This window comes from Suricata suricatta, chromosome 2 (genome assembly GCF_006229205.1).
Source record: "Suricata suricatta isolate VVHF042 chromosome 2, meerkat_22Aug2017_6uvM2_HiC, whole genome shotgun sequence".
Classification (NCBI taxonomy): Eukaryota; Metazoa; Chordata; class Mammalia; order Carnivora; family Herpestidae; genus Suricata; species Suricata suricatta.
Genome location: NC_043701.1, coordinates 160,757,915 through 160,781,040, shown reverse-complemented (window position 1 = coordinate 160,781,040; position 23,126 = coordinate 160,757,915). Strand labels below are relative to the sequence as shown.

Sequence of the window (23,126 nt, the reverse complement as noted above, 5' to 3'; positions counted from 1 at the left end):
CTATGGTCCTCTGTTAGGTTTCTCCTGTTAGACCTATGAGTGCAAACATATGGTATCTATCCTTCTCTGCCTGACTTATTTCGCTTAGCATGACACCCTTAAGGTCCATCCACTTTCCTACAAATGGCCATATTTCATTCTTTCTCATTGCCATGTTGTAGTACTCCATTGTATATATAAACCACATCTTCTTGATCCATTCATCAGGTGATGGACATTTAGGCTCTTTCCATGATTTGGTTATTGTTGACAGTGCTGCTATGAACATTGGGGTACATGTGCCCCTATGCATCAGCACTCCTGTATCTTTGGGTAAATCCCTAGCAGTGCTATTGCTGGGTCATAGGGGAGTTCTAGCGATAATTTTTTGAGGAGCCTCCACACTGTTTTCCAGAGCGGCTGCACCAGTTTACATTCCCACCAGCAGTGTAGGAGGGTGCCCGTGTTTCTCCATATCCTCGCCAGTATCTACATGCTCTTGATTTGTTCATTTTAGCGTAGAGTCAATTCTGAACACAGTAGCCCGATAAATCTTTTAAAAATGTTAGATTGTATCACTCCACTGCTCAAAATCTCCCAATGGCTTCTCATTTCAACCAGAATAAAAGTCAAAGTTTTGTAATTGCCTGCAAGGTCCTGCACAAGCTGCTGTCTGTATAAGTAATTGGTTACTTCTCTTCTCTCATTCTGCTCCAGCTACACTGGCCTCCTCTTTTGTGCCTCAAGTACACCTGATGTGTCTCGCCAACCCCTGGGGTCTTTGCAGTTGCTCTTTACTTTTCCTGGGCCATGCTTCCTCCAGATGTCCCTATTGCACCCTTCTTCCTATCATTGAGATTGTTTGCTCAAATATCACCTATGCAGGGAGGTCTTCCCTGACCTCTGTATTTAAAAATGCACTCCACCCCAACTCTATCATCTCTCCTCCTCTGCTTTATTTTTAGTCCAGAACACGTATGCCTATGTACTATGCATCCTATTTTAAACAAATATTATCTACCTCCCATCACTAAAATATAAGATCTCTGTGAAAGGAGGAATTTTCTTTCTTTTTTTTAAGTATTATTTATTTATTTACTTATTTAGTAATCTCTACACCAATGTGGGGCTCAAACTCATGACCTTGAGATCAAGAGTCACATGTTCCTCCAACTGAGCCAGCCAGGCACCCCAGGAGGAATTTTCTTTAATGATGTATCTCTGGTGTCTATTGGGATGTATCACATAGTAGGTGCTCAGTAAATATTTGTTGAATCAAGGAATGAATTCCATTCTCTCCATCCCTATAGCTTCCACCTTAATCCACACCTGCCTGGTCCTTGCCTCTAATCTTGCTCTCTTTCAAAACGTTCTCCACCCAACAGACAAGGGAATGTCTCTCCAATGAAAGCTTGATGCCTTAAACCTAAGGCAATTTGAACTCTTCCAATCCCAAAAAGAGTTGTGGTCCTTTTGTCCTTGTTTCGTCTGCCGGGAGGGCTTTTGAAAGTAACACCTCCTCTTTTTTTGTCCTTCATCCTTAAGTATACTTCAGGTCTTGACTTAGATGTCACTTCTTTATGGAAGCCTTTGTAAATCTCTCCAGATTGGGTTGGGTACCTTTTCTACGTCTGTACACTAGCATAGTCCTTTAATAAAGGGTTAATGCTAACTGAGCAATTACTATGTGGCAGGGGTCTCATGTTTATTATCTCATATACTCCTTGCAAAAGCTCTGTGAAGTGAGTATCCATTCGCAGATGAAAAACCTGTCTGAAGTCATACTGACAATAAGTGGTGGAGCTAGTGTAGGACAGAAAGCAGCTTACTGCCTTTCTCTTTTATGGTTTTCTTGCAATTGTTTCCTTTCCCCCTAGTAAGCACTACCTACTGCTTAAGGCCGGGCCTGTGTCCAGTCTCCCAGCATAGACCAGAGGGCCTAGCATGCATTTGTTGAAAGAATGAGTGAACAAATAGACCATGGACTCCCACTAGTAGGCATTTTGCCCCTTCCTCCATCCTGTCCTTAGCTCTCTCCCAAAGACTTCTGGAAGTAAGGAGGAGAGAAGGGGACTGTCCCATGGTGCCCCCATGGAAGGGGCCTGGAGATGGTTGCCCTTCTCAAATCACATCCTGACCTGCAGTATTGGGACAGATCTCCCCCTGCAGTATTGGGACAGATCTCTCTCTTCTCCTGCCCTGCACATCACTCCCTCACCCGTACCCTGGCCTCCCTACCTCCTCTGGGCTGCAACCGTTAGCTGCCTCAGTGCCTGGCAGGCTGGGTTGAATCACTTTCAGCTTGCATTCTCCTTCTGGTTAGGCCAATATGGCAAATCTCCTAGGTTCCCATGGCTCTGGAGCCAGTGGGTTCCCTGCAACCCAGGTACCCTGAATCCCACCCCCCACCCCCAACCTCCAGATGGGGCAGAGCAGACACCTGGAGGAAGGTACAGGTCTTTCGGAGGCTACATTACATAACACACGGCAGATTTCTCCTCTCCCTAAATCTAGGGTAGGGTCTCTACTATAGGAACAGAAGCCTCTTTCCAGAAATAACCACAGTCCTGTCTCCTGGAACTACTGACACGCAGGATCTTGCTATTCTGTACTCTCTGGGCCAGGAACTTCACTCTGACCCTGAGTCCTTCCCTGCTGGTCAGATGAGGAAGATTAGATAATCACCCTCCAACCTCTGAGGAGAAAAGAAAAGAGGAAGGGGTGTGGCCTGGGCCACCAGCCAGTCTCAGCTTGGCTCCAGACCCTCCCAGCTCCCCTGCTCTGACTGCCAGAGTGACTGAGGGCCCCAGACAGGACCTGCCCCACTGTTCCAGGGGCCAGCCATGGTTCAGCAGGAGGTCACAGGGGAAGGAGTATTGACCTCCACTTGGGAAAGCCCCCCAGATATGTCTGGTTCTCAAAGAGGACAGGGAGTCTCTTCATAAGAAATGACACCTCTTGTCCCCTCCCTTCTTGTGATGCCCCCCAGGCCCTCTCCACTAGCTCCAGCAGAACCCCCTGGTGCTACAGCTCCATCCTGAGGACCAGGAAAAAGAACCTGCTGTTCTCCAAGACAGACGGCCAGGCCTAGCAGGAAAAGATACGTGTGGGCCCAGAGCAGTCCTGCGGGTTCTGGGAACCCTGTCTGGGTGTGGATCCTCTCCTGCTGGCCTCTAAGGTCCTAGGCTGTTGCCTTCTCCCCACAGGCACTGGGCTGTGTTGTGCCATGGCAGGCCCCAAGGAAACAGGAGCTGGGCAATCCACAGAAGGAAGACCCGCCACCTTGTCACCCAGGCCACAGGAAGGGAGGGCTGGCTTCTGCGTCACCCAGTGGATGAGACAGCTCTGAAGCTGCCCCTTCATCCTGCCATCAGGCCGTGGGTTAGGAGGCTGAACTTAGAGGGTGAGGAGAGCTGCTGTCTCCTGGCCCTAGCTGGAAGGGGTGGGAGGACTCTAAAACAGGAGGTAAGGGAGGCCCACCTTCCCAAGGGGAAAGGGCTTTTTGGTGAGAGGAGGGTGGAAGAGGAATAAAGAGAGTCTTGACCCACCCACTCATCTCCCCAGACCTGTTCCTTGCTCCTACCCCCATGACCTTAGAGGAATTCAAGATCAGTGAAAGGGAGCCTGTCCCTGCAAAGTCATTTCTGCATGACTGAAGAGTCACCAGCTGTGTGATTCTGCTCCTTGGCACCCCTACGGCTCCCCCCCACCCCAACAACAGGCTTCCAGTCTTCCGGGGCCTTCCCCCATGCCAGCTTCTTCTAAGTGGCTGAATCCACCCCACCCCCTCTACCAGGGCCCCAGGCTTTCCACTCCCCTACTCCAGGCATCCAGAAAGGAGCACAAGATCCAGGCACATCTGCAAATATGTTTAATGCACTTAGATTACACAGAGAAAGAGGGAGCAAGAAGGAAACGACATCTAAGTGAGTCACCCAAAAATTCTTACAAAAGTCCCAGGCTGGCTGCAGCCCCCAGGAACCGAGTCACAATTGACATTAGAAACTAATATAAAATTTTACAAAAGTCTGCTCACTGCAGCATTCAGGTACTTGTACAAAAGGAGGGCCCTCTCTATGGTGCTCCTGTTTTATAACAGGACCCAGGTACCTCCCCTGGCATAGAGGACCTGAAGCCAGAGAGGAAAGACAATCAGATAAAAAAATACAGTTAAGGGAGTTCTCTACTGGTCTGCCCCATAGGGGCACCGACCTTCAGGGTTTTTTCCCCCTGCTCTCAACTCAATCTCAAAACCCAGTCCCAAGACCCTATGTTTATTTTTTAAAATCCTCTAGCCCTTTAGACTCCCCGCAAGGCTTCCTGGTTCCTGCCCTGAGGCCTCAACTTTGGAAGAGCAAGAGAAGGGCAGGAAGAGGCACCCAGCTCCCCAGCCAGACCTGAGACCCTGCATGAGCCACTCTACCTGTCAGAACGACACTGGGTCTGCGGGCCTCTTGCAGTCCACACTGGACACGAGGAGTTCCAGAGGCTGCTGCGTGTGGGTGGAAGGCCACCTGCATGGGGAAGCTCCTTCCTCTCAGAAGCTTTAGCCACAGGGACCTGGGGGGAGGGACTGGGTGAGCCACACAGAAGCGTATGAGAGATGTGGATTTGGGGAGGGAGGCTTCTCACCTCCCCAGCTCACGATGATGTCAGGGTACCTGAAGAGCTGCAGGGAGGGAAAGAGGCATGTAATGAGTACCCACCATGTGCCAGGTGCTATGCTGGGGAGGCAACATGATCAGCCTCACTTGGTCCTCAGTGAGGGTCCCTTCTCACCAGCCAGAAGCTCAGTAGGGAACCCCACCCCCACCCCAAGAAACCTCTGGAAGGCCAGGTCAGAGATGGTGTATGCTCTCCTACTTCACCAGAGCCAATGCAGTGTAGGGAAAGAAGATGGGAGGCCTGGCCTCTGCCGGACCTTGGAGGTTCCTGACATCACGGGGCAGGAAGGGGCCACAGGCTTCATGCTCATGGTCTCAGAGCTCACCTGCTTCCCACCTGCCTCCCATAATGATGACAAAGCTCAGCCCAGAAAATACCCTCCCCCACACTGGCCAAACCAGACAGGAAGAGGCAGATCCCCAGAAAGAAAGAATTTGTGGGGAGGCAGGCCAGGGTGGCAAGGAAAGGAGATAAGCTAAGGGCACCTCTTTGGCCGTGAAACATCAGATGACAAGAGCTTCAAAGGCAATGATGCTATGGTGGGTGAAGGCCAGAGAAATGTCCGTTTGGAAAAGTCCTTCGAGCAGAAGGCACAGCTACAGCCAACATCAGGTCCAAAGGAGCTTCCATCTTTGTCGGTGGAGGCCTGGAGCCAACTGGGTAGCCCTGGGGGTGTGCCGACAAGCAGCCAGTCCCTCATGGCCCCTTGGAAGTCCATATCTTGCTCCCTGGAAGGCCTGGCCACTGCCTTCATGACCCTTGGAGGCAGCTCTTTGGCTGAGTCTCTCATCAGAAGGGTCCTGTCCCCCATGGGCCTCCTGTGACACCATGGTGGTGCCCAAGTGTGTGGCGGTACAGACGGGGCAGTGCATGGTCCTAGTAGGACCCCGACAGACAAAAGGAGTTCACTTTGGAATGGCCTGGAGTGTGATCTTGAAATAGCAGTCCCTAGCATCAGAGGTAAGAAGGCACGCAAGGGGCTTGCTGATTCCGGGTGAGAAGTGGGAGAAAATCCAAGAGGAACCCCAAACCCATGGGCCAGAGTTCGGTCTGTTTCTGGGAGGAAGATCATGAGATCTGCAGTAGGGACTAGGAGAGGCCAGGATGCAGGAAAAGAGGCAGGGAATGAAATGGGGGAAGGAAAGACAAGAAAAGAATGGACGCAGGGCGGAGGAGGGCAGAAGAGTGCGCTGTTTACAAAATCAAAGTGAAGGACTTGTTGAGAGGTTGACTTTTTCCATTTTTAATATGCCAGAGTCCTGCAGCCTGGAGGCTGGGAGGCCCAGGGGATGAGGAAATGGGACTGGAGTGCTCAAAGAGCTGGAGACCTAGGCCCTGAGGGGCAGGTGGGGTGGTCTACGCACTGCCACAGTGCGGGGCCTCACCCTCCCTCAGGCAAGTCTGGTGGGGTGGACACTGCCGGAAGATGGGGCTGGGGCTCCCAAATCTCTGAGACCCTGGTGGTCCTTGTACTCAGCCAGGGGCCTGGTCCACTTGAGAACCAGCAGTACCTCCTCCAGGCTCCAGCGAAACTGGGCTGCATGGGGGTAGAAGTCAGCTCTCCCTCTGCCCCAGGCTCCACCAGGCCCTGCCGGAGGAAAAGCCTCTCTGTGAAGCTAGCTCCACTGTGTCCTGGGCTGGCAGGTGGACACCAGCACCTTCTCTGGTGGTGGCTCAGGGAGGGCGAGACGGCTCAAGGCCCCTGTCCTAGAGAATGAGAGAGTTCATCTGGGAATAAAGTTCTGTTTAAAAAACATCATACACACGGCTTCTGGACATCCTTGAAGACCAATAAAATACCATCCGGTTTCTACAAAATAAAATAAGGAGGAAGAAAAGCAAACACGGTCGGAGGAATTGTTCCGTGGCCAGAGGGGCTTGCCTACCAAAGGCTTCCCAGGGCAGAGCTGGGCAGTGCACGCACGTGGCCACGCCACTCCCTCGTGCTGGCCGGCATGGCCGGCATGGCCGGGGAGGGGTGAGGATGAGGCCTGTCTCCACCTAAGGCCATGTCAAGTCGAAGGTCCAGAGTCAAATCTCAAACCACAATCGGTGGCAGCAGTGGGAGGGGAAGGTTTGCATTTGCCGTCTCCCGGCCCAGGTGGCTTGGCTGGCTGCGGGGTGAGGCCCCTGAGCCGAGGATGAGGCAGGGGTGCGGTGGCCGCGTGGTCATCCTCACACTTGTCCTTTTACTTGTGGGAATCTCTTTCACGCAGTTGTTATCCTGGAAGTCACCGGGGAGCGGCTGGGCTCTCCCTTGGCCCCTGCAGGGCCCAGCCCAGGCTAGTGCAGTGGAGTATCGAACACCACGTCAGGCAGAATGGAGACTTTGAGCTTCTTTTCAGGCCAGCTGTACTCTTTGGGAAGTTTGAACTGTGGAGGGAGCAAGCACAGAGCCAGAGTGCACACAGTTAGCAGAACTTACTGCCTTCTTTCCAGGCTGCCGAAAGAGAGGCCAGGGCCCTCACCCGTGCTCTGTCCCCCAGGTGCTGGGGGCAAGGGAGGCCACTGGTTGCCTGGCTTCAATTGCAAATGCTGTCCCCAGGTGGGTGGCTGGGGTCAAGCTACTGGCGTTCGGTGACCCCTTCTCCCGCTTTGCCCTGCCAATAATTAACTGGGGTTGGAGGAGGCATGTTTTCTAACTCTTTCTTGACTGTGCTGACCTCCCTCCAGCTCACTTCCTTGGTTCTGCCTCCGGCCACAAGCATGTAAGGAATCTGCTCCCTGAGGCCCTGGGGCTGGGGGGTTGGGGGGCAGGGGGAGGGTGCCCAGGATACAGGGAAGTGGCTTGAGGTCTGGAACTCTGTGGTCCTGTCCCTGCCATGGCTTCTCTTTCAGAGACTGGTGCTGAAGGACCCTGGAACCTGCCCTCTGTGGCCTTGGCCAAAGGGTCCAAAGGGAAGGAGGCCCTGGCTTGGCCTCGGTGGGAGCAGAGGAGGAGGGGAGCAGGACCAGGATGGGCCTGGTGCACCCCCTTCTGCTCTCCTTTGTTCAAGCTCATCTGTTACCCAGGGCTGCCAGCCTGAGCGTGGTGCCAGTGGAAGCCAGAGCGAGTCCAAGTTCTTCCTACCCCAGACCAGGAATCGCAGATTTGCTCAGTTTTGTTTCTCAGGCTTCTGTTTGGGGTAAAGGAAAGAGGCTGATAGATCTTATTCCCTCTCAAGGATCTTGCATGTGGTCTGGTACAGGGCTGGTGCTCACTAGATGCTCACTGACTTGAAAACTGGGTCTGCCTTTTGTCTCCTACTGTCTCAGGGCCTAGAGGAGGAGTCAGGCCAGGCTGGAAAGGTGGGAAGAACAGGGCCCTCAGCCTGCCTAGAGCCGGGGCTGGAAGTGGACAGGCCTAATACTTCCTGGCTGGCCCTTCTCCCTCCTTCTGATGAGGAACTTGTCCAAGCCAGGACCAGAGTGAGTGGAGAGTGGGGCAGGATGTGGGGACAGCCTCTGGACAGAGAAGCAAAAAAAAGTCATTTTTAGTGACCTACTTTCCTCAGCGCCCCCTGGCTCCTGTCCCTGCTGCCTGGACTGTCCCCCTCCTACCCCCTCGACACCCAAGCTCAAAGCAGCGGTCTGGCACAGCGCCATCCCAGTGCGACACGGCCTCTCCGGAAGCACTTCTGGGCAGCTGGCTCTGGTCTGACTGAATAGGAGCCAGGCCTCAGGGACCAGTGACTCGTGGGGGTTGACTGGTTGGCACAAACTGGGTGCCCGGTGACTTTGGAGTGTATAAATGAGTTAATTTATCAAGCCACATCCCAGAGGACAGAGGTGACTTCAGGCTCTGAGGAGTTCCTGTCCACCCGGAGACCTGGACAGGACAGTCTCACCCCATGTACTCTCCTCCACCTGGTGGACATCAGAGGCCACCATGTCCCAGCTGACACAGCCCTGGGAGCCACGGCAGCTGTAAACTCCAGCCCTGGCTGAAAGCTAGCTCCTGCATGTCCCCCCTCTGGCTTGAAAGCCTGGCCCCTGGGAGGTGAAGGAGTTCTCCCCCAAACATACTTCCCAGCAGAGAGGCCAATAGAAGGGTCTGTCTGTCTCTCCCACAGGCAGAGGAGGGCCCTCCAGAGGCCTGGCTAGGTTGCTAATGTTCCACTAACTTATGGGGCATTGAGGCCAGGAAGGCTCAGATCCCACTGGGGTGCAGCTTAGCAGGAGGCCGGGGGAGGGGACGGGACTTTCCAGGATGAGGTAAGTCCCTGAAAATGAGGATGCCAGGAACAAGGAAGAAAAACAAAGGGGCTTATGGGCTCCATTCCTGTACCCCAGATGAGCTCCCGGGGAAGGCACAGGCCCCCACCTGGCCTGCCAGCTCCTCCTGCTGGAAGAGGCAGACCAAGAAGAGAGAGCTCATGGCTGGGGAAAGAAGGAAGCCGGCTCCTGGGTGGCCTGAGGCGAGAGCAGGAGTCCCTTACTGCCCACCAGAACTCCCCAGTGGAATGTTCTCTGGCAGCAGGCGTGGGCTTTCTGTTCAGGACCTGCCAGGGAACAGCAGGGGCTGAGGAGAACCACCAGCCCAGAGGCCCTGGCTGCCTCTTCAATGAGGTTCTCGGGAGCCACCAACGCAGACAATTTGCTGGGTGTCCTTAAGGAGCGGGGGGGGGGGGGGGGGGGGGGGGGGGGGGGGGGGGGGGGGGGGGGGGGGGGTGGGGTGGTGGGAAGGCAGAAATAAAGCTGTTTAACATCTCCAGGGTCTCCTTTCAGCCTATCCCCACACCCTGGAGACAGACAGATGGAAAGACACACTTGGGCTCCTGGAGATGGGAAGGTGCTGTTAGAGAGAACCAAACAGGCTTACTTCCTCTGGAGAAGTCAAATCTTCTAAGTCCTCCAACATTTTCTCTACAAACTCTTCAGTCAACAGAATCTGGGAAGAAGGCACAAGACAGGCTTTTATTATTATTTCTTAATGTATGGTCTTTCTGCCAAATGCCAAGCTATGGATCTTTCTTCTGGCCACAGAAGGGATATGAGCCCATGGTGATCCTCTAGGGAGGGACGTGTTGGAAGCCTATCCCTGACTGTCATTTCCCCTCAACCCCCATCGGCCTGCAATATCAGAGGGATGAGGGCAGTGAAGGAAGGGTGTCACAGGACAATGGGGAAGGTGGGGGTACGTGGGAAGATGGTATTGCCAGTCTCCAGAAGGGACACGGGAATGCACAGGACAAGAGCCTGTTTGGCAGTTCGGGCCCCCTGCATGCGGCAGTGCAGCAGAGGGGAAACAGAAAAGCTGATGGCTGGGGAACAGCGATTGCTAACGTCTCCATGCCCAACTGGGCTGGCATGTTCCCCCTCCCCCCCGCTTGGTAGGACAAAAGGAATCTGTTTGTATTTGGAATACAAGCCTTGTCTGGAACCTGGAAATGCCCTGGAAGGTACATCCAAGAATGCGTGAGCTGGAGAATTTGCAGACTGTCCACCAATCTCTCTCATTTTACAAATGGGAAAAGGTCTCTCCTGTTTCCCTCCGCAGTACCCACATCTTTTCAAGCCCAAAGCTCCCAAACCCTTGCCCTGCCAGCCTCATTCAGCCACTGAGTTCTCCAAAACTTGCTTCGAGAAACCTCTCCTCCAGGTCGCCTCCCAGCTGTCCGACTTGGCTGTTCTAGTCTGATGCCTGGCCACATCATGCTTTGATGTTTGGGACAGCCCGGTCCCACTACTCAGCTGACACAACCACTACCCTCACAGGCCTTCCTCAACCTGGTGGACCATTTTCCCAGCGGGCTCAGGAGAGCTAGGCCAAGCTCACACCAGGCCTGTACCACAGTGGGCCCAGGCTGAGGATGTCTTTCCTCTTCCCAATCTGACCCTTTCCCCTCCCCTTTTCCTCCCTGTGCTGGTCCACGAGCCACCTGGTCTCCACACCTGACCCTTCTGGACCCTCCAGGCTGTGGCTGTTCTGCCCCCTCCAGCAAATTCAGAATGCTTTGGGTGAGGCACAGAGGAAGGACAATGGGGTGAAGACCAAGGTAAGCGACTTCTCAGGGAAACCCCTTTAGGAGGATGGGGATCAAGGACTTGAGAAAATAGCCTTCAGGGTTCCCCTGGGAGTTGTCCACTCTGGCCACAAGTTTCAATATTTGGAATATAGTTAGCTTGTGAGATGAAATGAAATGGCAGAGAAGTGTGGGACAGCAGCAAGGGCTGCTGGGACCACAGAGGATGGCCAGCTCCAAAGGAGGGAAGTTGATGGCCTGGAGGTGGGAGCGAGGAATGAGAAAATGACCCCGAGCAAGCAAACCACCGCCGTACCAGGCACTGTGTGGACTGCTCTTGTATCTTACCTCTTTCAGTCTCCTCACAGATGAGGAAACTGAGGCACAGACAGGTTATGTAGTTTGCCCAATGTCACATGGCTTGTGTGTGGCTGAGATAAGACCATATCCCAGTTGGGCCCGAAGTACTGCTCTTCCCCCCACAACATTTACACATTTATTCATTTTTCCACTCATCTGCCCATCAATCTGTTCAAACCCACGGCATTCCGTAGGCACCTCTGCTAGGCCTGGCCCTGGGTGGAGCCCCAGAGACCCGGGCATGAAAGCAGCTACACTCTACCTGGACTTGTACCCTCTCCTGGCTGACAGGGAGCCCAAGGACATCTCCTTCCCAGGCTGCAAGCCCACAGTCAGCAGCAAACCGGCTCTGACCATTGGCTCCCATCTCACCAATTTCTTTTTTTCTGTTTTAGGAGCTCAGGCCTCAAATGAGGCCAGAGAGCAGATTTAAATAGGCAAAGTCAGTGGAGGGAAATGCTCACCTGGGATGGCCCCTCCCACCTACCTTCTTCCTCCAAGTTCGCCTTGGAGCATTCCCAGACTCCAGCGACTCTTTCCCAATCACACCTCAGTCTTCCCACTGCCAGGAAGATCCATGCCCCTCCGTTATCCCAGAGTCCCCCCCCCCCCCCCGCCCAAAGTGCAGAGTTTCTCTACCAGTTATCACCAGTCTGCGGGAGTAGTACAAAAGTCACATTCATAGTTTTGGCATTTCCGGGGCTTGCTGCCATCTCTGCAAATGCTAGCACAAACACAAGCATACCTAAAACCCAATTACATTACAATGGCTCCAGTCTGGGCCAGGCTGGGCTGATTTCTTACCCACAAATAATTTGCAGGGAGGGATTTTCTGCCAGAAAGGTAAATAGGTCTGGGACTACAGTGCTGGGGCTGAGGTGGAGGGGAGGGTTCACTGGGACTGTGACCACCCAGTGAGACGCCAAAGAGGGGAAAGGCAACCCCACTAACACAGAGTTCCGTCCCAGGCCAGTTCCTCCGACAAAGGTCTGGAATAGGTAGTGGAGAGAGGGCCCGCTATGGTGGCTTTTAGCAGAACCACCACCAAGCGCCTACCATCTGTGTGTAGACTCATTTTATGCCCAGCTGGGAGAGGGGATGGCAAGATCAGAAAAGGGGACAAACCCTAGTCACTCCTCAATTGTCACTTTTGGTGCTTTGCGGGTTCCTGCTGGAAACCTCACGTTATTTTAAAAGAATTAAACAGAAAATTATACACAAGATCTGCATGATATTAAGGGTGACATTCCCTGCAAAGAAACACGACAGACTGTCATAGCTGCAGGCATCTAATTTAATTTCCTTTGGGAGTTAAACCTTAGAAGCTTGGATTGAACAAGCAGGCCCTGTTCTTTGTATATTGCAGACCTGGAGCTGAGAATGTTACCAGATCTTATCCACAGGCCACTGGAGACAGACAACTGTGACGGAGCAGCTCCTGGGCGCTCTCATGAGCAACAGACTCGCCGTTGTGATGCAACTGTGGGAAAAGCCTGCACGGTGCTACACTTGGGGCTCTTGAAGCTCACTGGGTCCCCATGGAGCTGCCTGGCTCTGCCACAAATGATAACGGGATGGTTATGATGACAGTAGCAATGAGAACACCGCCAACAGCAGAGTAGCGCCTCCTCCATGTGTGGGGCACTGGGCTAAGTGCTTGACTGGTATCATTTCACTGAACCCTCCTGGCAGTCCTGCAAAGGTGGTAACTGTCACCCCCATTTTGCAGACGAGCAGGTGTCGAGAGGCGACAAGGCTCCTGGATTTTAGAGCAGTGTTCTGACCTCATCGTGGTAGAGGATACTCTTTTTCCTGTCTGGGGAAAATACCTCAATTCTAGAAGCCTTGTATACTCATGGCTAACTCCTCTCTCTCCTCTGAAAGGGGAGGTAAAGGTGACTTTGGCTTCTACCGATGGCCTAGAAAACCAGCCATCCTGACCCCAACCAGCCATGTATCTCCTCAAGAATGACCCTGATCAGCTCAAGAGGACTGCGCACCATAGACACCCAGCTGCTCAAAAGCCAAGTTGGCCAACTGTAAAGGAAGGCAAACTGTGCCCAAAGATGGTTTCCAAGTGGGAACCAGCAAGGCAAATTTCCAGGCCAGCTTAGTGAATGCATACGTAAGGGAACATTTTGCTAACCCAGAAAACAGCAGTAGAAACAACAGTAATAATACTGAAAATGATAACCGCACTCAGTAATATCTGCAGTCACCAGGAGCTGGGCATAAAATGCTTATGTTCCTGTGTAACCAGGCCTTGGAGAGAGGAGGCTCTCTGGTGAGAGGAGAAAGCTCCCACCAACCAATCTGAACAGCAGACTTCCCTGGGAAGCTTTTGAAAATATGGAGATGCCATCCGGACCTTCTGTATTAGAATATCCTGGCAAGGCCAAGGCATCTGCATGTTTGAGGCACCCCAGAAGATCATGGGTAGGAAATACTCAGGCTCATGGGGGAAGGGGGTTTACGGGGCACAGGCTTAACCAATACGGGTGGTTTGGCAGCTGCAGCTTCATCACCTTCTAGTTGGCCAAGATGTGAGGGGCGCAGTGGCTCCTTGCCCCCCACTACCAACCCCCACTGTTGGTCAAAGAGATGGCTTGGAATCAGACTGGCAGCTTACTCCAAGTGCCTTATCATCACCTGGCTGGCTGGTGATGAGGGAGGGAGGGCTGTCAACAATCTCCCAATTCCCCAAGCCCCAGCAAGGTCCAGAAGGAACCCGAAAAGTGACTTTTCATGGTGCCTGCCCTGGGCAGGCCCTGCCGTGCTGCAGACAGGAGCCCAGCTGCTGCAGATCGGATTCAAATGTCTGTGGTTGGTGCTATTTCTGAGTCTGCAAACAGTGCTGACAATGCCCACTCCTTCCCCTTGATATGACAATCCACACTTTGTCCGGGGCCTTGTTTGCTCTTCGTGTTGACACGTTGTTCTTGCTTCCCAACAAGTTTGGCTTTCTTTTCCCTCTCTTTCCTTCTCTCGGAGGCGGAAATGTGTTGTTTACAGGGTAAGGCCTGCCAAGGAGCTGCTCTGGCGCCCACAATGGCCAAGGAGGAGGCAGGACGAGGAAGCAGTCCGGTCTGTGTCCACCCCCCACCCCAGACTCCAACAGGCCAGAAGCAAGCCGGAAAACAGCTTGGAGACCCCCCAGGCTTGGAGGCAGAGGTGTGTGGCACACACTCATTTCCTGTTCTCAGTGGGTGGTGAGAAGTTGGCTTTGGTGGCCAGGAGCAGGCTCAGAGCCCTCCTGCTCTGGTCGTTGGCTGGTAAGGGTAGAGTGTGCCATCACAGTCTTCTCCTGAAGGGAGGGTGCTGTACTCCTCAGGCACAGTGCTGGAATTGAAATCCTAATGAAGGTACCCTGGGACAATGAAGTTCCATGATAGCAAAGGTCTCCAGGGAGAGCAGGTTGTGGCCAGGTTTACCAGAAGGAGAAGCAGTAGAGGCACTGGAGAGGAGTGGGCCAGGGCCAGGGCCAGAGACTGCCAGGTGTCTTCCACACAACATCCAAATGGGTGGATGAGGACAGAAGGCGAGGTCTTATCCAGAGGACAGTGGTGAGTCAGCCACTGGGCTAGGACGAGAGCCCAGTAGTGATTCCCAAACTTGGCCTGGAGCAGCGAGCCCACTCCGAACAGCAGCTGGGCATCTTATCCCGAGCCCGGAGCTTCCCATCAGGCCTGGTAGGGAATGGCTGGGAATGGGGGCTCCACCTGGGTGAGCTCTCAGATACCACACAGCTGAGAAAGCATTTCAGGGCTTAAAAAAATATTCTCACATTTGGTGATGTGACCCCCATGTGACCTCTGGGGCTGACTTCTCCCTGCCTTTGGATCAACCCTGGCTGCGGATAGACAAAAGACTCAGTTCTAGGCTGGGCTCCTGCTCAGAAGACTAACAGCCCAGTGTTGAAAGCCTCAAGGGAGAGAGACTTGTTAAAGCTACCAGGATGTAGAATGTTGGGGGACCGTGTGCAAGAGAGGACCCTGGCAGGCCTCCCCCAGGGTCTGAAGACCCTCCCGCAAAGCTCTGGAGTTGGCTGACAGGCTTTTCCATCTCCACGAGGATGAAAACAGCAGATGGTAGGGCAGATGGAGTCAAGGTGTTGACCTCCGGGAACTGAGAAGCCTATGGAATTGGCGCAGGATTCCTGCCCCTCCAGCTCCGCCAGGAAGCTGGGAGTGTCCACTGAGCTCACCCTGGGGTTGCAGACAGCCCTGCCTTTCTCTGTGCTGGGGCCTTGACTTTCCTGCGACTGGAGAGTGGGGGAAGGGGAGGGGCAGAGAGAGCAGGTGCAGGCCCAGGAGAAAGTGGGTGTGGAGGCCTGTGTGGGGCCACTCTGCACATTCCAGTGAGGGTCCAGATTCCCTAACCTTCTGCCTTTTTCTCTTAGCCTCTTCTCTGTCACTCTTTTCCCATATGGGGTGTCTTTGCCATGCCTTTTCCCCAAGAGATAACAGGCCCAGGCTGGCAGCCAGAACAAGGTGCCAAGGCTGGGAGAAGGGCTTCCAAGGCTCCTGAGGCTGATGTAAAAAAGTCATCCCAGCCCCTCCCGATTCAGCTGGGATCAACAGGGAGAGTTCAAGCAGCAGCCAAGAAAACAGAAGTCTAGAGCTCTTCACGTTCTTGGGCCTGCTGAACTCAGCTCCTTCCTGCTCTTCTGTCCCTACCAGGCCTGGCACACAGAGGCCAAGGAGACACCCCAGATCCTGGGAGCACGAGCAGGAGATTCCTGCAGCGGGGGCCGTCCTCTCTGTGTTGGGGAACTGCCTCCAAAGGGGCCTGGGGCCCTTCTTGATCCAGTGTAGAGGCCCCTCTTTGGTAATAAGCTTAAGCCTGGGCCTCCAAGAGGTCCTGCAGACCCCTGGGGAGACAACCAACCCCAGAGGGAGCCCCAGAGGCCCACGAGTAACTACAAGCCCAGGTTCCCACAAGCTAGGCAGCTGCCTGTGACCACAGTGACAAGACCCTAAAGGGGAAGGCGGGCTGGCAGTCAGATGCAGAAAGTGCTGACTGCTTTGAGGGCAGGGAGGAGGGCTGTTTGGGTGTTGGCTCCACTGCTGAGGACTGGAGGAGGAGAGTGGGGCGGGGTGGGGGGGGGGGAAGGGCAGAGGGTTTCCCAGGGCTCCTTAGGCCTGTGAATCCCCTCCGTGAGTGAGGGTGCAGGCTTGGAGAGTGGGGCCCCAGCCAGCCTTCCTAGGAGCTTCCCTGTGAGCTGGCCCGTGCTGGACCACACTAATGAGCCCATAACACAGGCCTTTGATTAAGCAGCTCCCAGCACAGCAACTTTATTGAAACATGCCGAGGCCAGCAACTGGTTCCCACCGCTTCGGTTTCCTGGGCAACAGTGCATGGGAGGGGCCATGCCCAGTGCTTCAGCTCCCTAGAGGGGCTGCCCCAGGGTGAGGGCAGTGGGGCTGGAAGCACAATGCCAGCAGCCTGGGATAAGGGACTCTGGGTTTGGGGTTGGATTCAGAGCTATAAGGGCACTGAGGGACATCATGTCTGCCGAGTCCTTGGGGGCTGGCGCTCCTGGGCTGCTGAGAATGGAGATGCTGACCAACCCCTCCTCAGGGTAGGAAGACTTTTTAAGGGGGATGGCAAGACTCTAAGGACAGGTTCAGGGTTGAAGATGTGAAACGGTAACTGGGGGGAATTTCTTCTTGAGTGTGGAGAGAGCCTTGGTCCCTACTTTCCCAAGAAAATGTGTTTGAACCTCCAACACACACAAACGCTATCTGCGGACACTTCTGAGACCTGTCAGCACAGCCGCCTCCTGGGAATGATGACCTGTGAACTCTCAAGTCCGGGTTCTCCTCCTGGGTCCCCACCTCCCCCTTCCTTACCAGCAAGAGGCAGCCTGGCTTCCTGGGACATAGCCGGGGGTGGTGGGGAGGCCCTTTCCACTTATGCTGGGCTAGTTTCAAATGTTACACTTCAGAGCTTTTGCTACAGTAACTACCAACACCACATGGACAGAAATCTAATGTTACCAAGTGGGACTTTTAAAATGTATTTATAACTTTATGGTTCAAAGTAATTTTGTTATGAAACAATGTAATAACAACAGTGGAAAAAGGCAAGATAATTTATGGAACACAATATTCCTAAAGCACGACCTTCCATTTTTACCTCACTTAGTCTGAGTGTGGTTGGTGTCCTTTGTTTGCTGTTTGTTTTAATTAAGGGTTAGTATTTGTGTGTGTGTGGAGGGGGGATGGCCTGAAGGAGGAGAAATCCAGTGGCAAGCTCAACCATACACACACACACACACACACACACACACACACACACACACCACACTTTCTCTCTCCCCACCCGCCCCCCGCCCCTGGGTAAGTATGCTTCACAGACCCCCCTAGCCAGGGTTAAACCCACCAAACCAGCATGCTCCTTTACCCCACCGCTATAACCATCCTTCCACACGCCACAAACAAGGCACAGTCAATTTCTGGATTACGGTCAGATCCCCTTTCTTGAGACTCCTCAGAGGTAGAGTGTTCTTCCTCCCACGCACCCAACAAACAAAGCAAAAAAGGATGTTTCCCTAATACATCTGGGAGTGTGCTGGACCAGCCAAGTACCCGTTATAAACCTGGGACAGGGTGGGGGCTGGAAGGAGGCCTGTGGCTCTCAGGCCCCAGCACCCCACTTGGCAGTGGCTCTGAAGCTGTGCTCCAGCCAGAAGAGCAAAGGAAGGACAAAGTGTTCTGGACAAGCCAGCAGGTTTCCGTGCAGAAAAGCTGGGTTTCCATCAGGAGGAGCAGGACAGCCATTAGCTGAGGGGAGCGGGGAGGCTCTGTCGGCTGAGGCCTACCCATCCCAGCCCCAGTCCAGGTCCACACGCCCATTTTCTAGGCGTTCGGGTGGGATTTCCACAGAGGCACCTGCGAGGGGCTTCTATACTCCATCTTATTCTGCTTCCCCCTTGGTTTCCTGGACTTTGGTTTCCCTGGGTGTGCAAAAGTCTCACACACCTCAAATCTGGATTTCCATGGCAAACCAATGGCCAGGATCTAGAGAGTTATCCCCGGCATCTAGGGTGAGGGTGGAGAGGCCAGGAAGTACTCCTACAGCTGATGGGATAGGCAGCAGCATCCACACTCCACACGGTTTCCCATAACCAGCTCCTCTGGAAGGGAGCCAACAAGAGCTGCCAAGGGAGGGGAGGGAGAGGCAGGTGTGGGAAGAGCCCACGGAAAAAAGGTAGGGAGGGGAAAAAAGAAGGTAGGGAAAGAAAATGAGCCTCTCACTTGTAACCAGGGTCCATGGGCTGCGTAAGGGTGCTCCTCAGTGGCAAAGGCGCCTTCCACTCCAGTGGAAACGAATGTGATGGCCATGTCACCTGTGATACTTTTATATGTAAAGTGCCGTCCATGCAGGAGCCTGCCCCTGGGGGTAGGAACACAGAGACAGTGAGCAGCAGGCCTGGCCAAGGCTCAGGAACTGTTGGAGGTGTGCTCCCTGGGGCAGGGTGCCTGGCAAATATGCCCTCCGGACTGCCCACCTGCCCTCCAACAGGAGACTGTAACCAAACATGTCCCCAGAGAAGCCTCCCATGACGTCCCTACTGCCATTCTTCCAAAGTGCTCAAAGCTAGCAGAAACACTAGATCAGCATTCACAGGGCCTGCAGGGGGAGTGGAGTACACCTTCACGTCCTGGTGAGGAAACTGAGGGTAGAGGAGGCAGTTTGCAATATGCCCAAGGCCATGCCCAAAACTAAGAGCATGGTCATGTCCCCCTTTGTTTTGAAGATGGGGGTAAAGTAGTAGCTAAACACATTTCCCAAGCCCCTGGGAGGATGGCATAGCACCTTGCCTTTGTAGCACAACTCCTGTGTTCAGGGTGGTGCCTGCCACTTGCCTCTGGGACTTCCCACAAGACTAAAATGGCTAGCCGCCGGGCGCCTGCATGGCTCAGCTGGTTAAGTATCTGACTTCGGCTCAGATCAAGATCTTGTGGTTCGTGGGTTCGAGCTCCACATTGGGCTCTGTGCTGACAGTGCAGAGCCTGCTTGGGATTTCCTCTCTCTCTCTCTCTCTCTCTCTCTGCCCCTTACCCACTGTGCTCCCTCTCAAAATAAGTTAATATACTTAAATTAAAAAAAAAGGCTAGCCCCAAGGCTATAAGCATACCTCAAAATTAACAAATAAATCATAAATCATCATCATCATCAAAGCTGAAGCCAAATGGGGTCACTCTGAGGGAGCCACCAGAAGCTACTGTTAATCCCCAGTCTGGAAATACACCTGGGGGGAGAGCAGGTGGGGACAATGTGAGTGGGGCACAGATGCCAGTCAGCAAAGGAGGCAAAGCCTGCCCTTTGCTTTCTCAGGCTGCCTTGGGTTAACCCTTCACCAGTCTAACGATCTTGAGCTTGTGCCAGAGAGGGAGCTGGGGAGGAAATGGCTGGGGTCCTGGTGGGGGGCCCTTGTTCATTCTGACCACTTGCTATCTTTGCCTTGCTACCCAGGGTGGCTGGCCAAGGTTGGTTAGCATCCAAACTCTTTTCTCAGGCTCTCGGCTCAGTGGGGAGGAGCCAAACCAGGGTAACCCTGTTCTTCCTTGTCACTGTTGTCTGAGTTCAGAGTTATTCTGGTCACCTCCCCTGCTATAAAAGTGAGGGTGGAAACCCCAGGGGCTATGCAAGAAGCCAGCTGAATAGATCCAACCCAGTGCGGAGTCCCCACACAGAGAGCTGAATGCTGGCCACAGGGCTGGGTTTTCTGGCACTGTGGATAGCAGCAGAAAGGACACAGCTGGGCTTCTTGGTCCCTCAAGGAGTTTGTTGTGCTGGCCACTGGGTTTGGAGAACTGAGCGTTATGCATGGGAAAAGCAACAAGAAGGAAAAAAGAGAGCCCGGCGTACCAGAGCCCTGCCCTGCTACTCCGGTGCTACTGACGTTGGGCTTGTGGGATGGCAAGGGCATCTGAGGTTGCCCTGGCCACTGAGCCGTCCTAAGAGAGCAAGGCTGAAGGGACACCTCTCTGGACAAAGGCGTGCTCTTTCACACAGTGCGGGCTACAGGCTGGTTCAGAGTCCACAGCCCCCCACAGGCCCAAGATGGAACTGCGTGACTGGCTCTCCTCCCTCCCTGGGCCCCACACTCCACTCAAGTGTGGGGGAGAAGGCAAGCATAGGCCTGGTGGCTCCCTGAGGACGAGATGGGTGCTGTGGGGCTCACCTTAGGCAAAGGGGAATGAGAGCCCCTGACTCCTGGTTGAATTTCAGATGTACACTCTCGAGTTGTCGTGTGCGGATCAGCTCGTGGGGAATGATGGCCGTGGAGCTGTCGCTTTCCAGGCTGTCTTTGCGGCTTCTGCAAAGCAAGCACAGGGACAGGTTCGGCACAAGGTAAACACCACAAGGAGGAGCAAGATGGGAGTCTCTCAGGCTGGGCTCCAGAATAATGACAATGACCGTGATTGATGACAGTGGTAACAACACCCACCATTCACCGTGTGCTGGCCAAATGCCAGCCGCTGTGCAAAGCACTTCTCACTGACTCCTCCTCAGCATCGCCATGAGGTGGGTACTGTTGTTTTAGCCCTTTTACAAATAAGGAACTGGAGATCAGAGAGGGGAAGGAAGTAACTTGTGCAGGTAACACTGCCAGGGAGCACGGAGCTGGGTTGGTCACAATTAGATTGGGTTCCAAAGCCTCATCTTTGGCCAATACTCTATATAAAAGTTTATGTCACAGTGAATCGCAGTGAGTGGCTTGTTCTTCCCTATATAGTAGCAGGAGCATGTGGGAGCCCTTCCCCGCCCTGGAGCCTCAGTTCCCAAGTGCTCCAAAGTTGGAGTGCTGGAGTACCAAGAGGTGCGGCTCCAAGAGCTTCCTTCCAGCTGACCCTGAAAGGCTGTGACTTTCAGCAGGCTCTGAGCACGCACACTCCTACTAACGGCCAGGAGCTGCAGTGACATACACATCCTTTAGCTAACCAGGAAATGATACAATCCTCAGTGAGGGGGTGGAAACCAGATTCTTAGGAGTCAGACCTGTGGGCCTGGCTGGGCAGCAGAACCAGGCCACCATCCTGCTGGGTTCTGAGGCCCCAGGGGCCCTGTACCAGATTCTTCCTGCCTGTGGCCTTGGCCACAGTGAGCTGTCACTGCTGCTTCACACTCCCTCCTGTCCTGCTTCCCGCCAACAGCCTGCCCACAACTGGGCCACGGAGTCCCTTTGCAATCTAAGATATGTTCTTTCAAATTCAGCTGCCCCCCACTGATAGCCTCTCAAATCTGTCTCAGCCAGAAATGAGGGTTACCCACTGATCCTATTCAAAAGGCCGGATTCTGGTTTGGGCTGTGAATCTCAGAACAATTCAAGTGTCCATCAAAATACTGAGTGAGAAGCTCTAGTTATTTATCATTCCAGGGGCAAGAGCCACCCAAGATGTCAGGCTCCATGGTGGGCCAGCCAGTGAGGGGCAGGCCCAGCCTCCTCACGCGCTGGGGGTGCTGAGGTGCTAGGGCCTTTGGCCAATGAAGCACCTCAATAGGCAGACAACATCTCCAGAGGGAGGATGTGAGGTCAGCAGGCAGAAGGATGCAGGGTGACATGCGGTAGCCTGGGGTCCTGCCGAGGCAGTGGTTTCTGAAAGCCCTTGAGGTAACGGGGCCCAGTCCTACCAGCGGTGTGGATCCACCCCCAGATGTAACTGCTCTTTCACAAAGTAGTCCCTTCCTCTGGTTTCCCAAAGTGAATTCTGAAACTGCTCTTTGCCCTAGCTTCTCTTTTGACAAACCCTTTCATAAGACCCATGAAGGAGACAAATGCTACGGCCAAGAGGGTCATGGAAGTTCAAGACTAGAAGGAAACTCTGAGAGGTGTTTTAATCTACTTCTTTCCTTTACGAAAGAGAGCTGGTAACAAGTCCAAGGCCACACAGGTGGTCTGTGGCAGGCCAATGTGGGAGCCTAGGACCTGACTAGATCTTCTTCCCCTGACCACCAAACACCACATCTCAGTGGGTGCCCTCAGGGCCCAGACAAGGGCAGAACTCAGAAGACAGCAGCCCTATTCTGCCCCAGAGCAAGGAGGCCATAGACTCCCTCCCTGAGTCCTCACAGCGAGCACCTCGTGTATATTCTATGGGTAACCCTTCTTTCGCAAAGGAGGAAATGGAGGCTCAGAGAGGTGAGTTGATGAGCCTGAGGTCAGTGAATTTAAGGGGAAGAGCCAGGGTGTGATTCTTACAATCACTTCCCCGTGCTATCTCTGACAACGGGCCCACACAGATATACCAACATGTGCCCGAAAGGGGCTGATGCCTGGATGCCAGGCGGGGCCTCTGAGCCTATGGGGCCCACTAGAGGATACCCGCCACTGGCATAGGCAAAATGCTGATGAACAGCAATTGGGGTAGGGGTGGGGGTGGGGGCGGGGAGCTGAGAGAGAAGAATCAACAGCACACAGGGCTAGAGACATCTCAAGCTGGAGGGAAAAATAAATTGTTGAAAGTCAGCTAAAGTCACCTTGGTAACTGCTACAACACACTCACCCAGAACGAGGACATCAAACCCAACTGCAAACAGCTTTAAAGAAATGGAAAAGAACTTAATCATCTGAAGAATTAATGTGACAAGTGCCCACATTTACACCTCCCACCAACCTTCAATCATTTGAAAACGTACTTTAATCTTTTAAGAGAAAAAAAAATTGCAAAATGCTAGATCTGCAATCCTAGAGCTTGGGTATTTCCGGCATGCTGCTTCAATGGAAACGCGGCTGCTACACACACACACACACACACACACACACACACACACACACAGGAGCCCAGCTTTTTGCTGATTTGTTTTTTCTGGACATCGATGCAGAAGCATGAATTATTTGTGTGGCTGGGTGAGGTATTAAATCTGCAGCCGACACAGGTTTGCAATGTTTTGCATGGTTGTCAGCTTAATCTTAGTCATAAAAAAATAAGTACTGTGCTCGCCAGCGTGGCCTAATTTTTCAGCTGGGCTGTTTTTGCCCCTGAGTTCCCCATGGAAGAGAAGGCTGAGCTGCGAGGGGCTGGAAGGGAGAAGTGCTCCCTGGGAAGCACACCCTACACCCACTGGGACTGCTAGGGGTAGGGGGCCAGGGGGTGAAGGAGGAGCTACTGCTCCAGGTGGCAGAATGGTTAACACACAGGTTCTGGGCTTGACTCTCGAGTGACC

At 53.6% G+C, this 23,126-nt stretch overlaps 1 protein-coding gene across 2 annotated transcripts in view; it reads right to left on the bottom strand.

Moving 5' to 3' along the window:
- Positions 1-3,833: 3,833 nt before the first annotated feature.
- Positions 3,834-23,126, bottom strand: part of SUFU (SUFU negative regulator of hedgehog signaling) — a 113,685-nt gene continuing 94,392 nt past the window's right edge. For both annotated transcript variants that reach the window (XM_029932475.1, XM_029932476.1), the window contains exons 9-12: positions 20,143-20,277; positions 18,209-18,347; positions 9,446-9,514; positions 3,834-7,017 (exon numbers count right to left, since the gene is read on the bottom strand). In XM_029932475.1, coding sequence (XP_029788335.1) covers positions 6,928-7,017; positions 9,446-9,514; positions 18,209-18,347; positions 20,143-20,277 — 433 coding nt within the window. In that variant the 3' untranslated portion in view covers positions 3,834-6,927. The remainder of the gene's footprint in view (positions 7,018-9,445; positions 9,515-18,208; positions 18,348-20,142; positions 20,278-23,126) is intronic.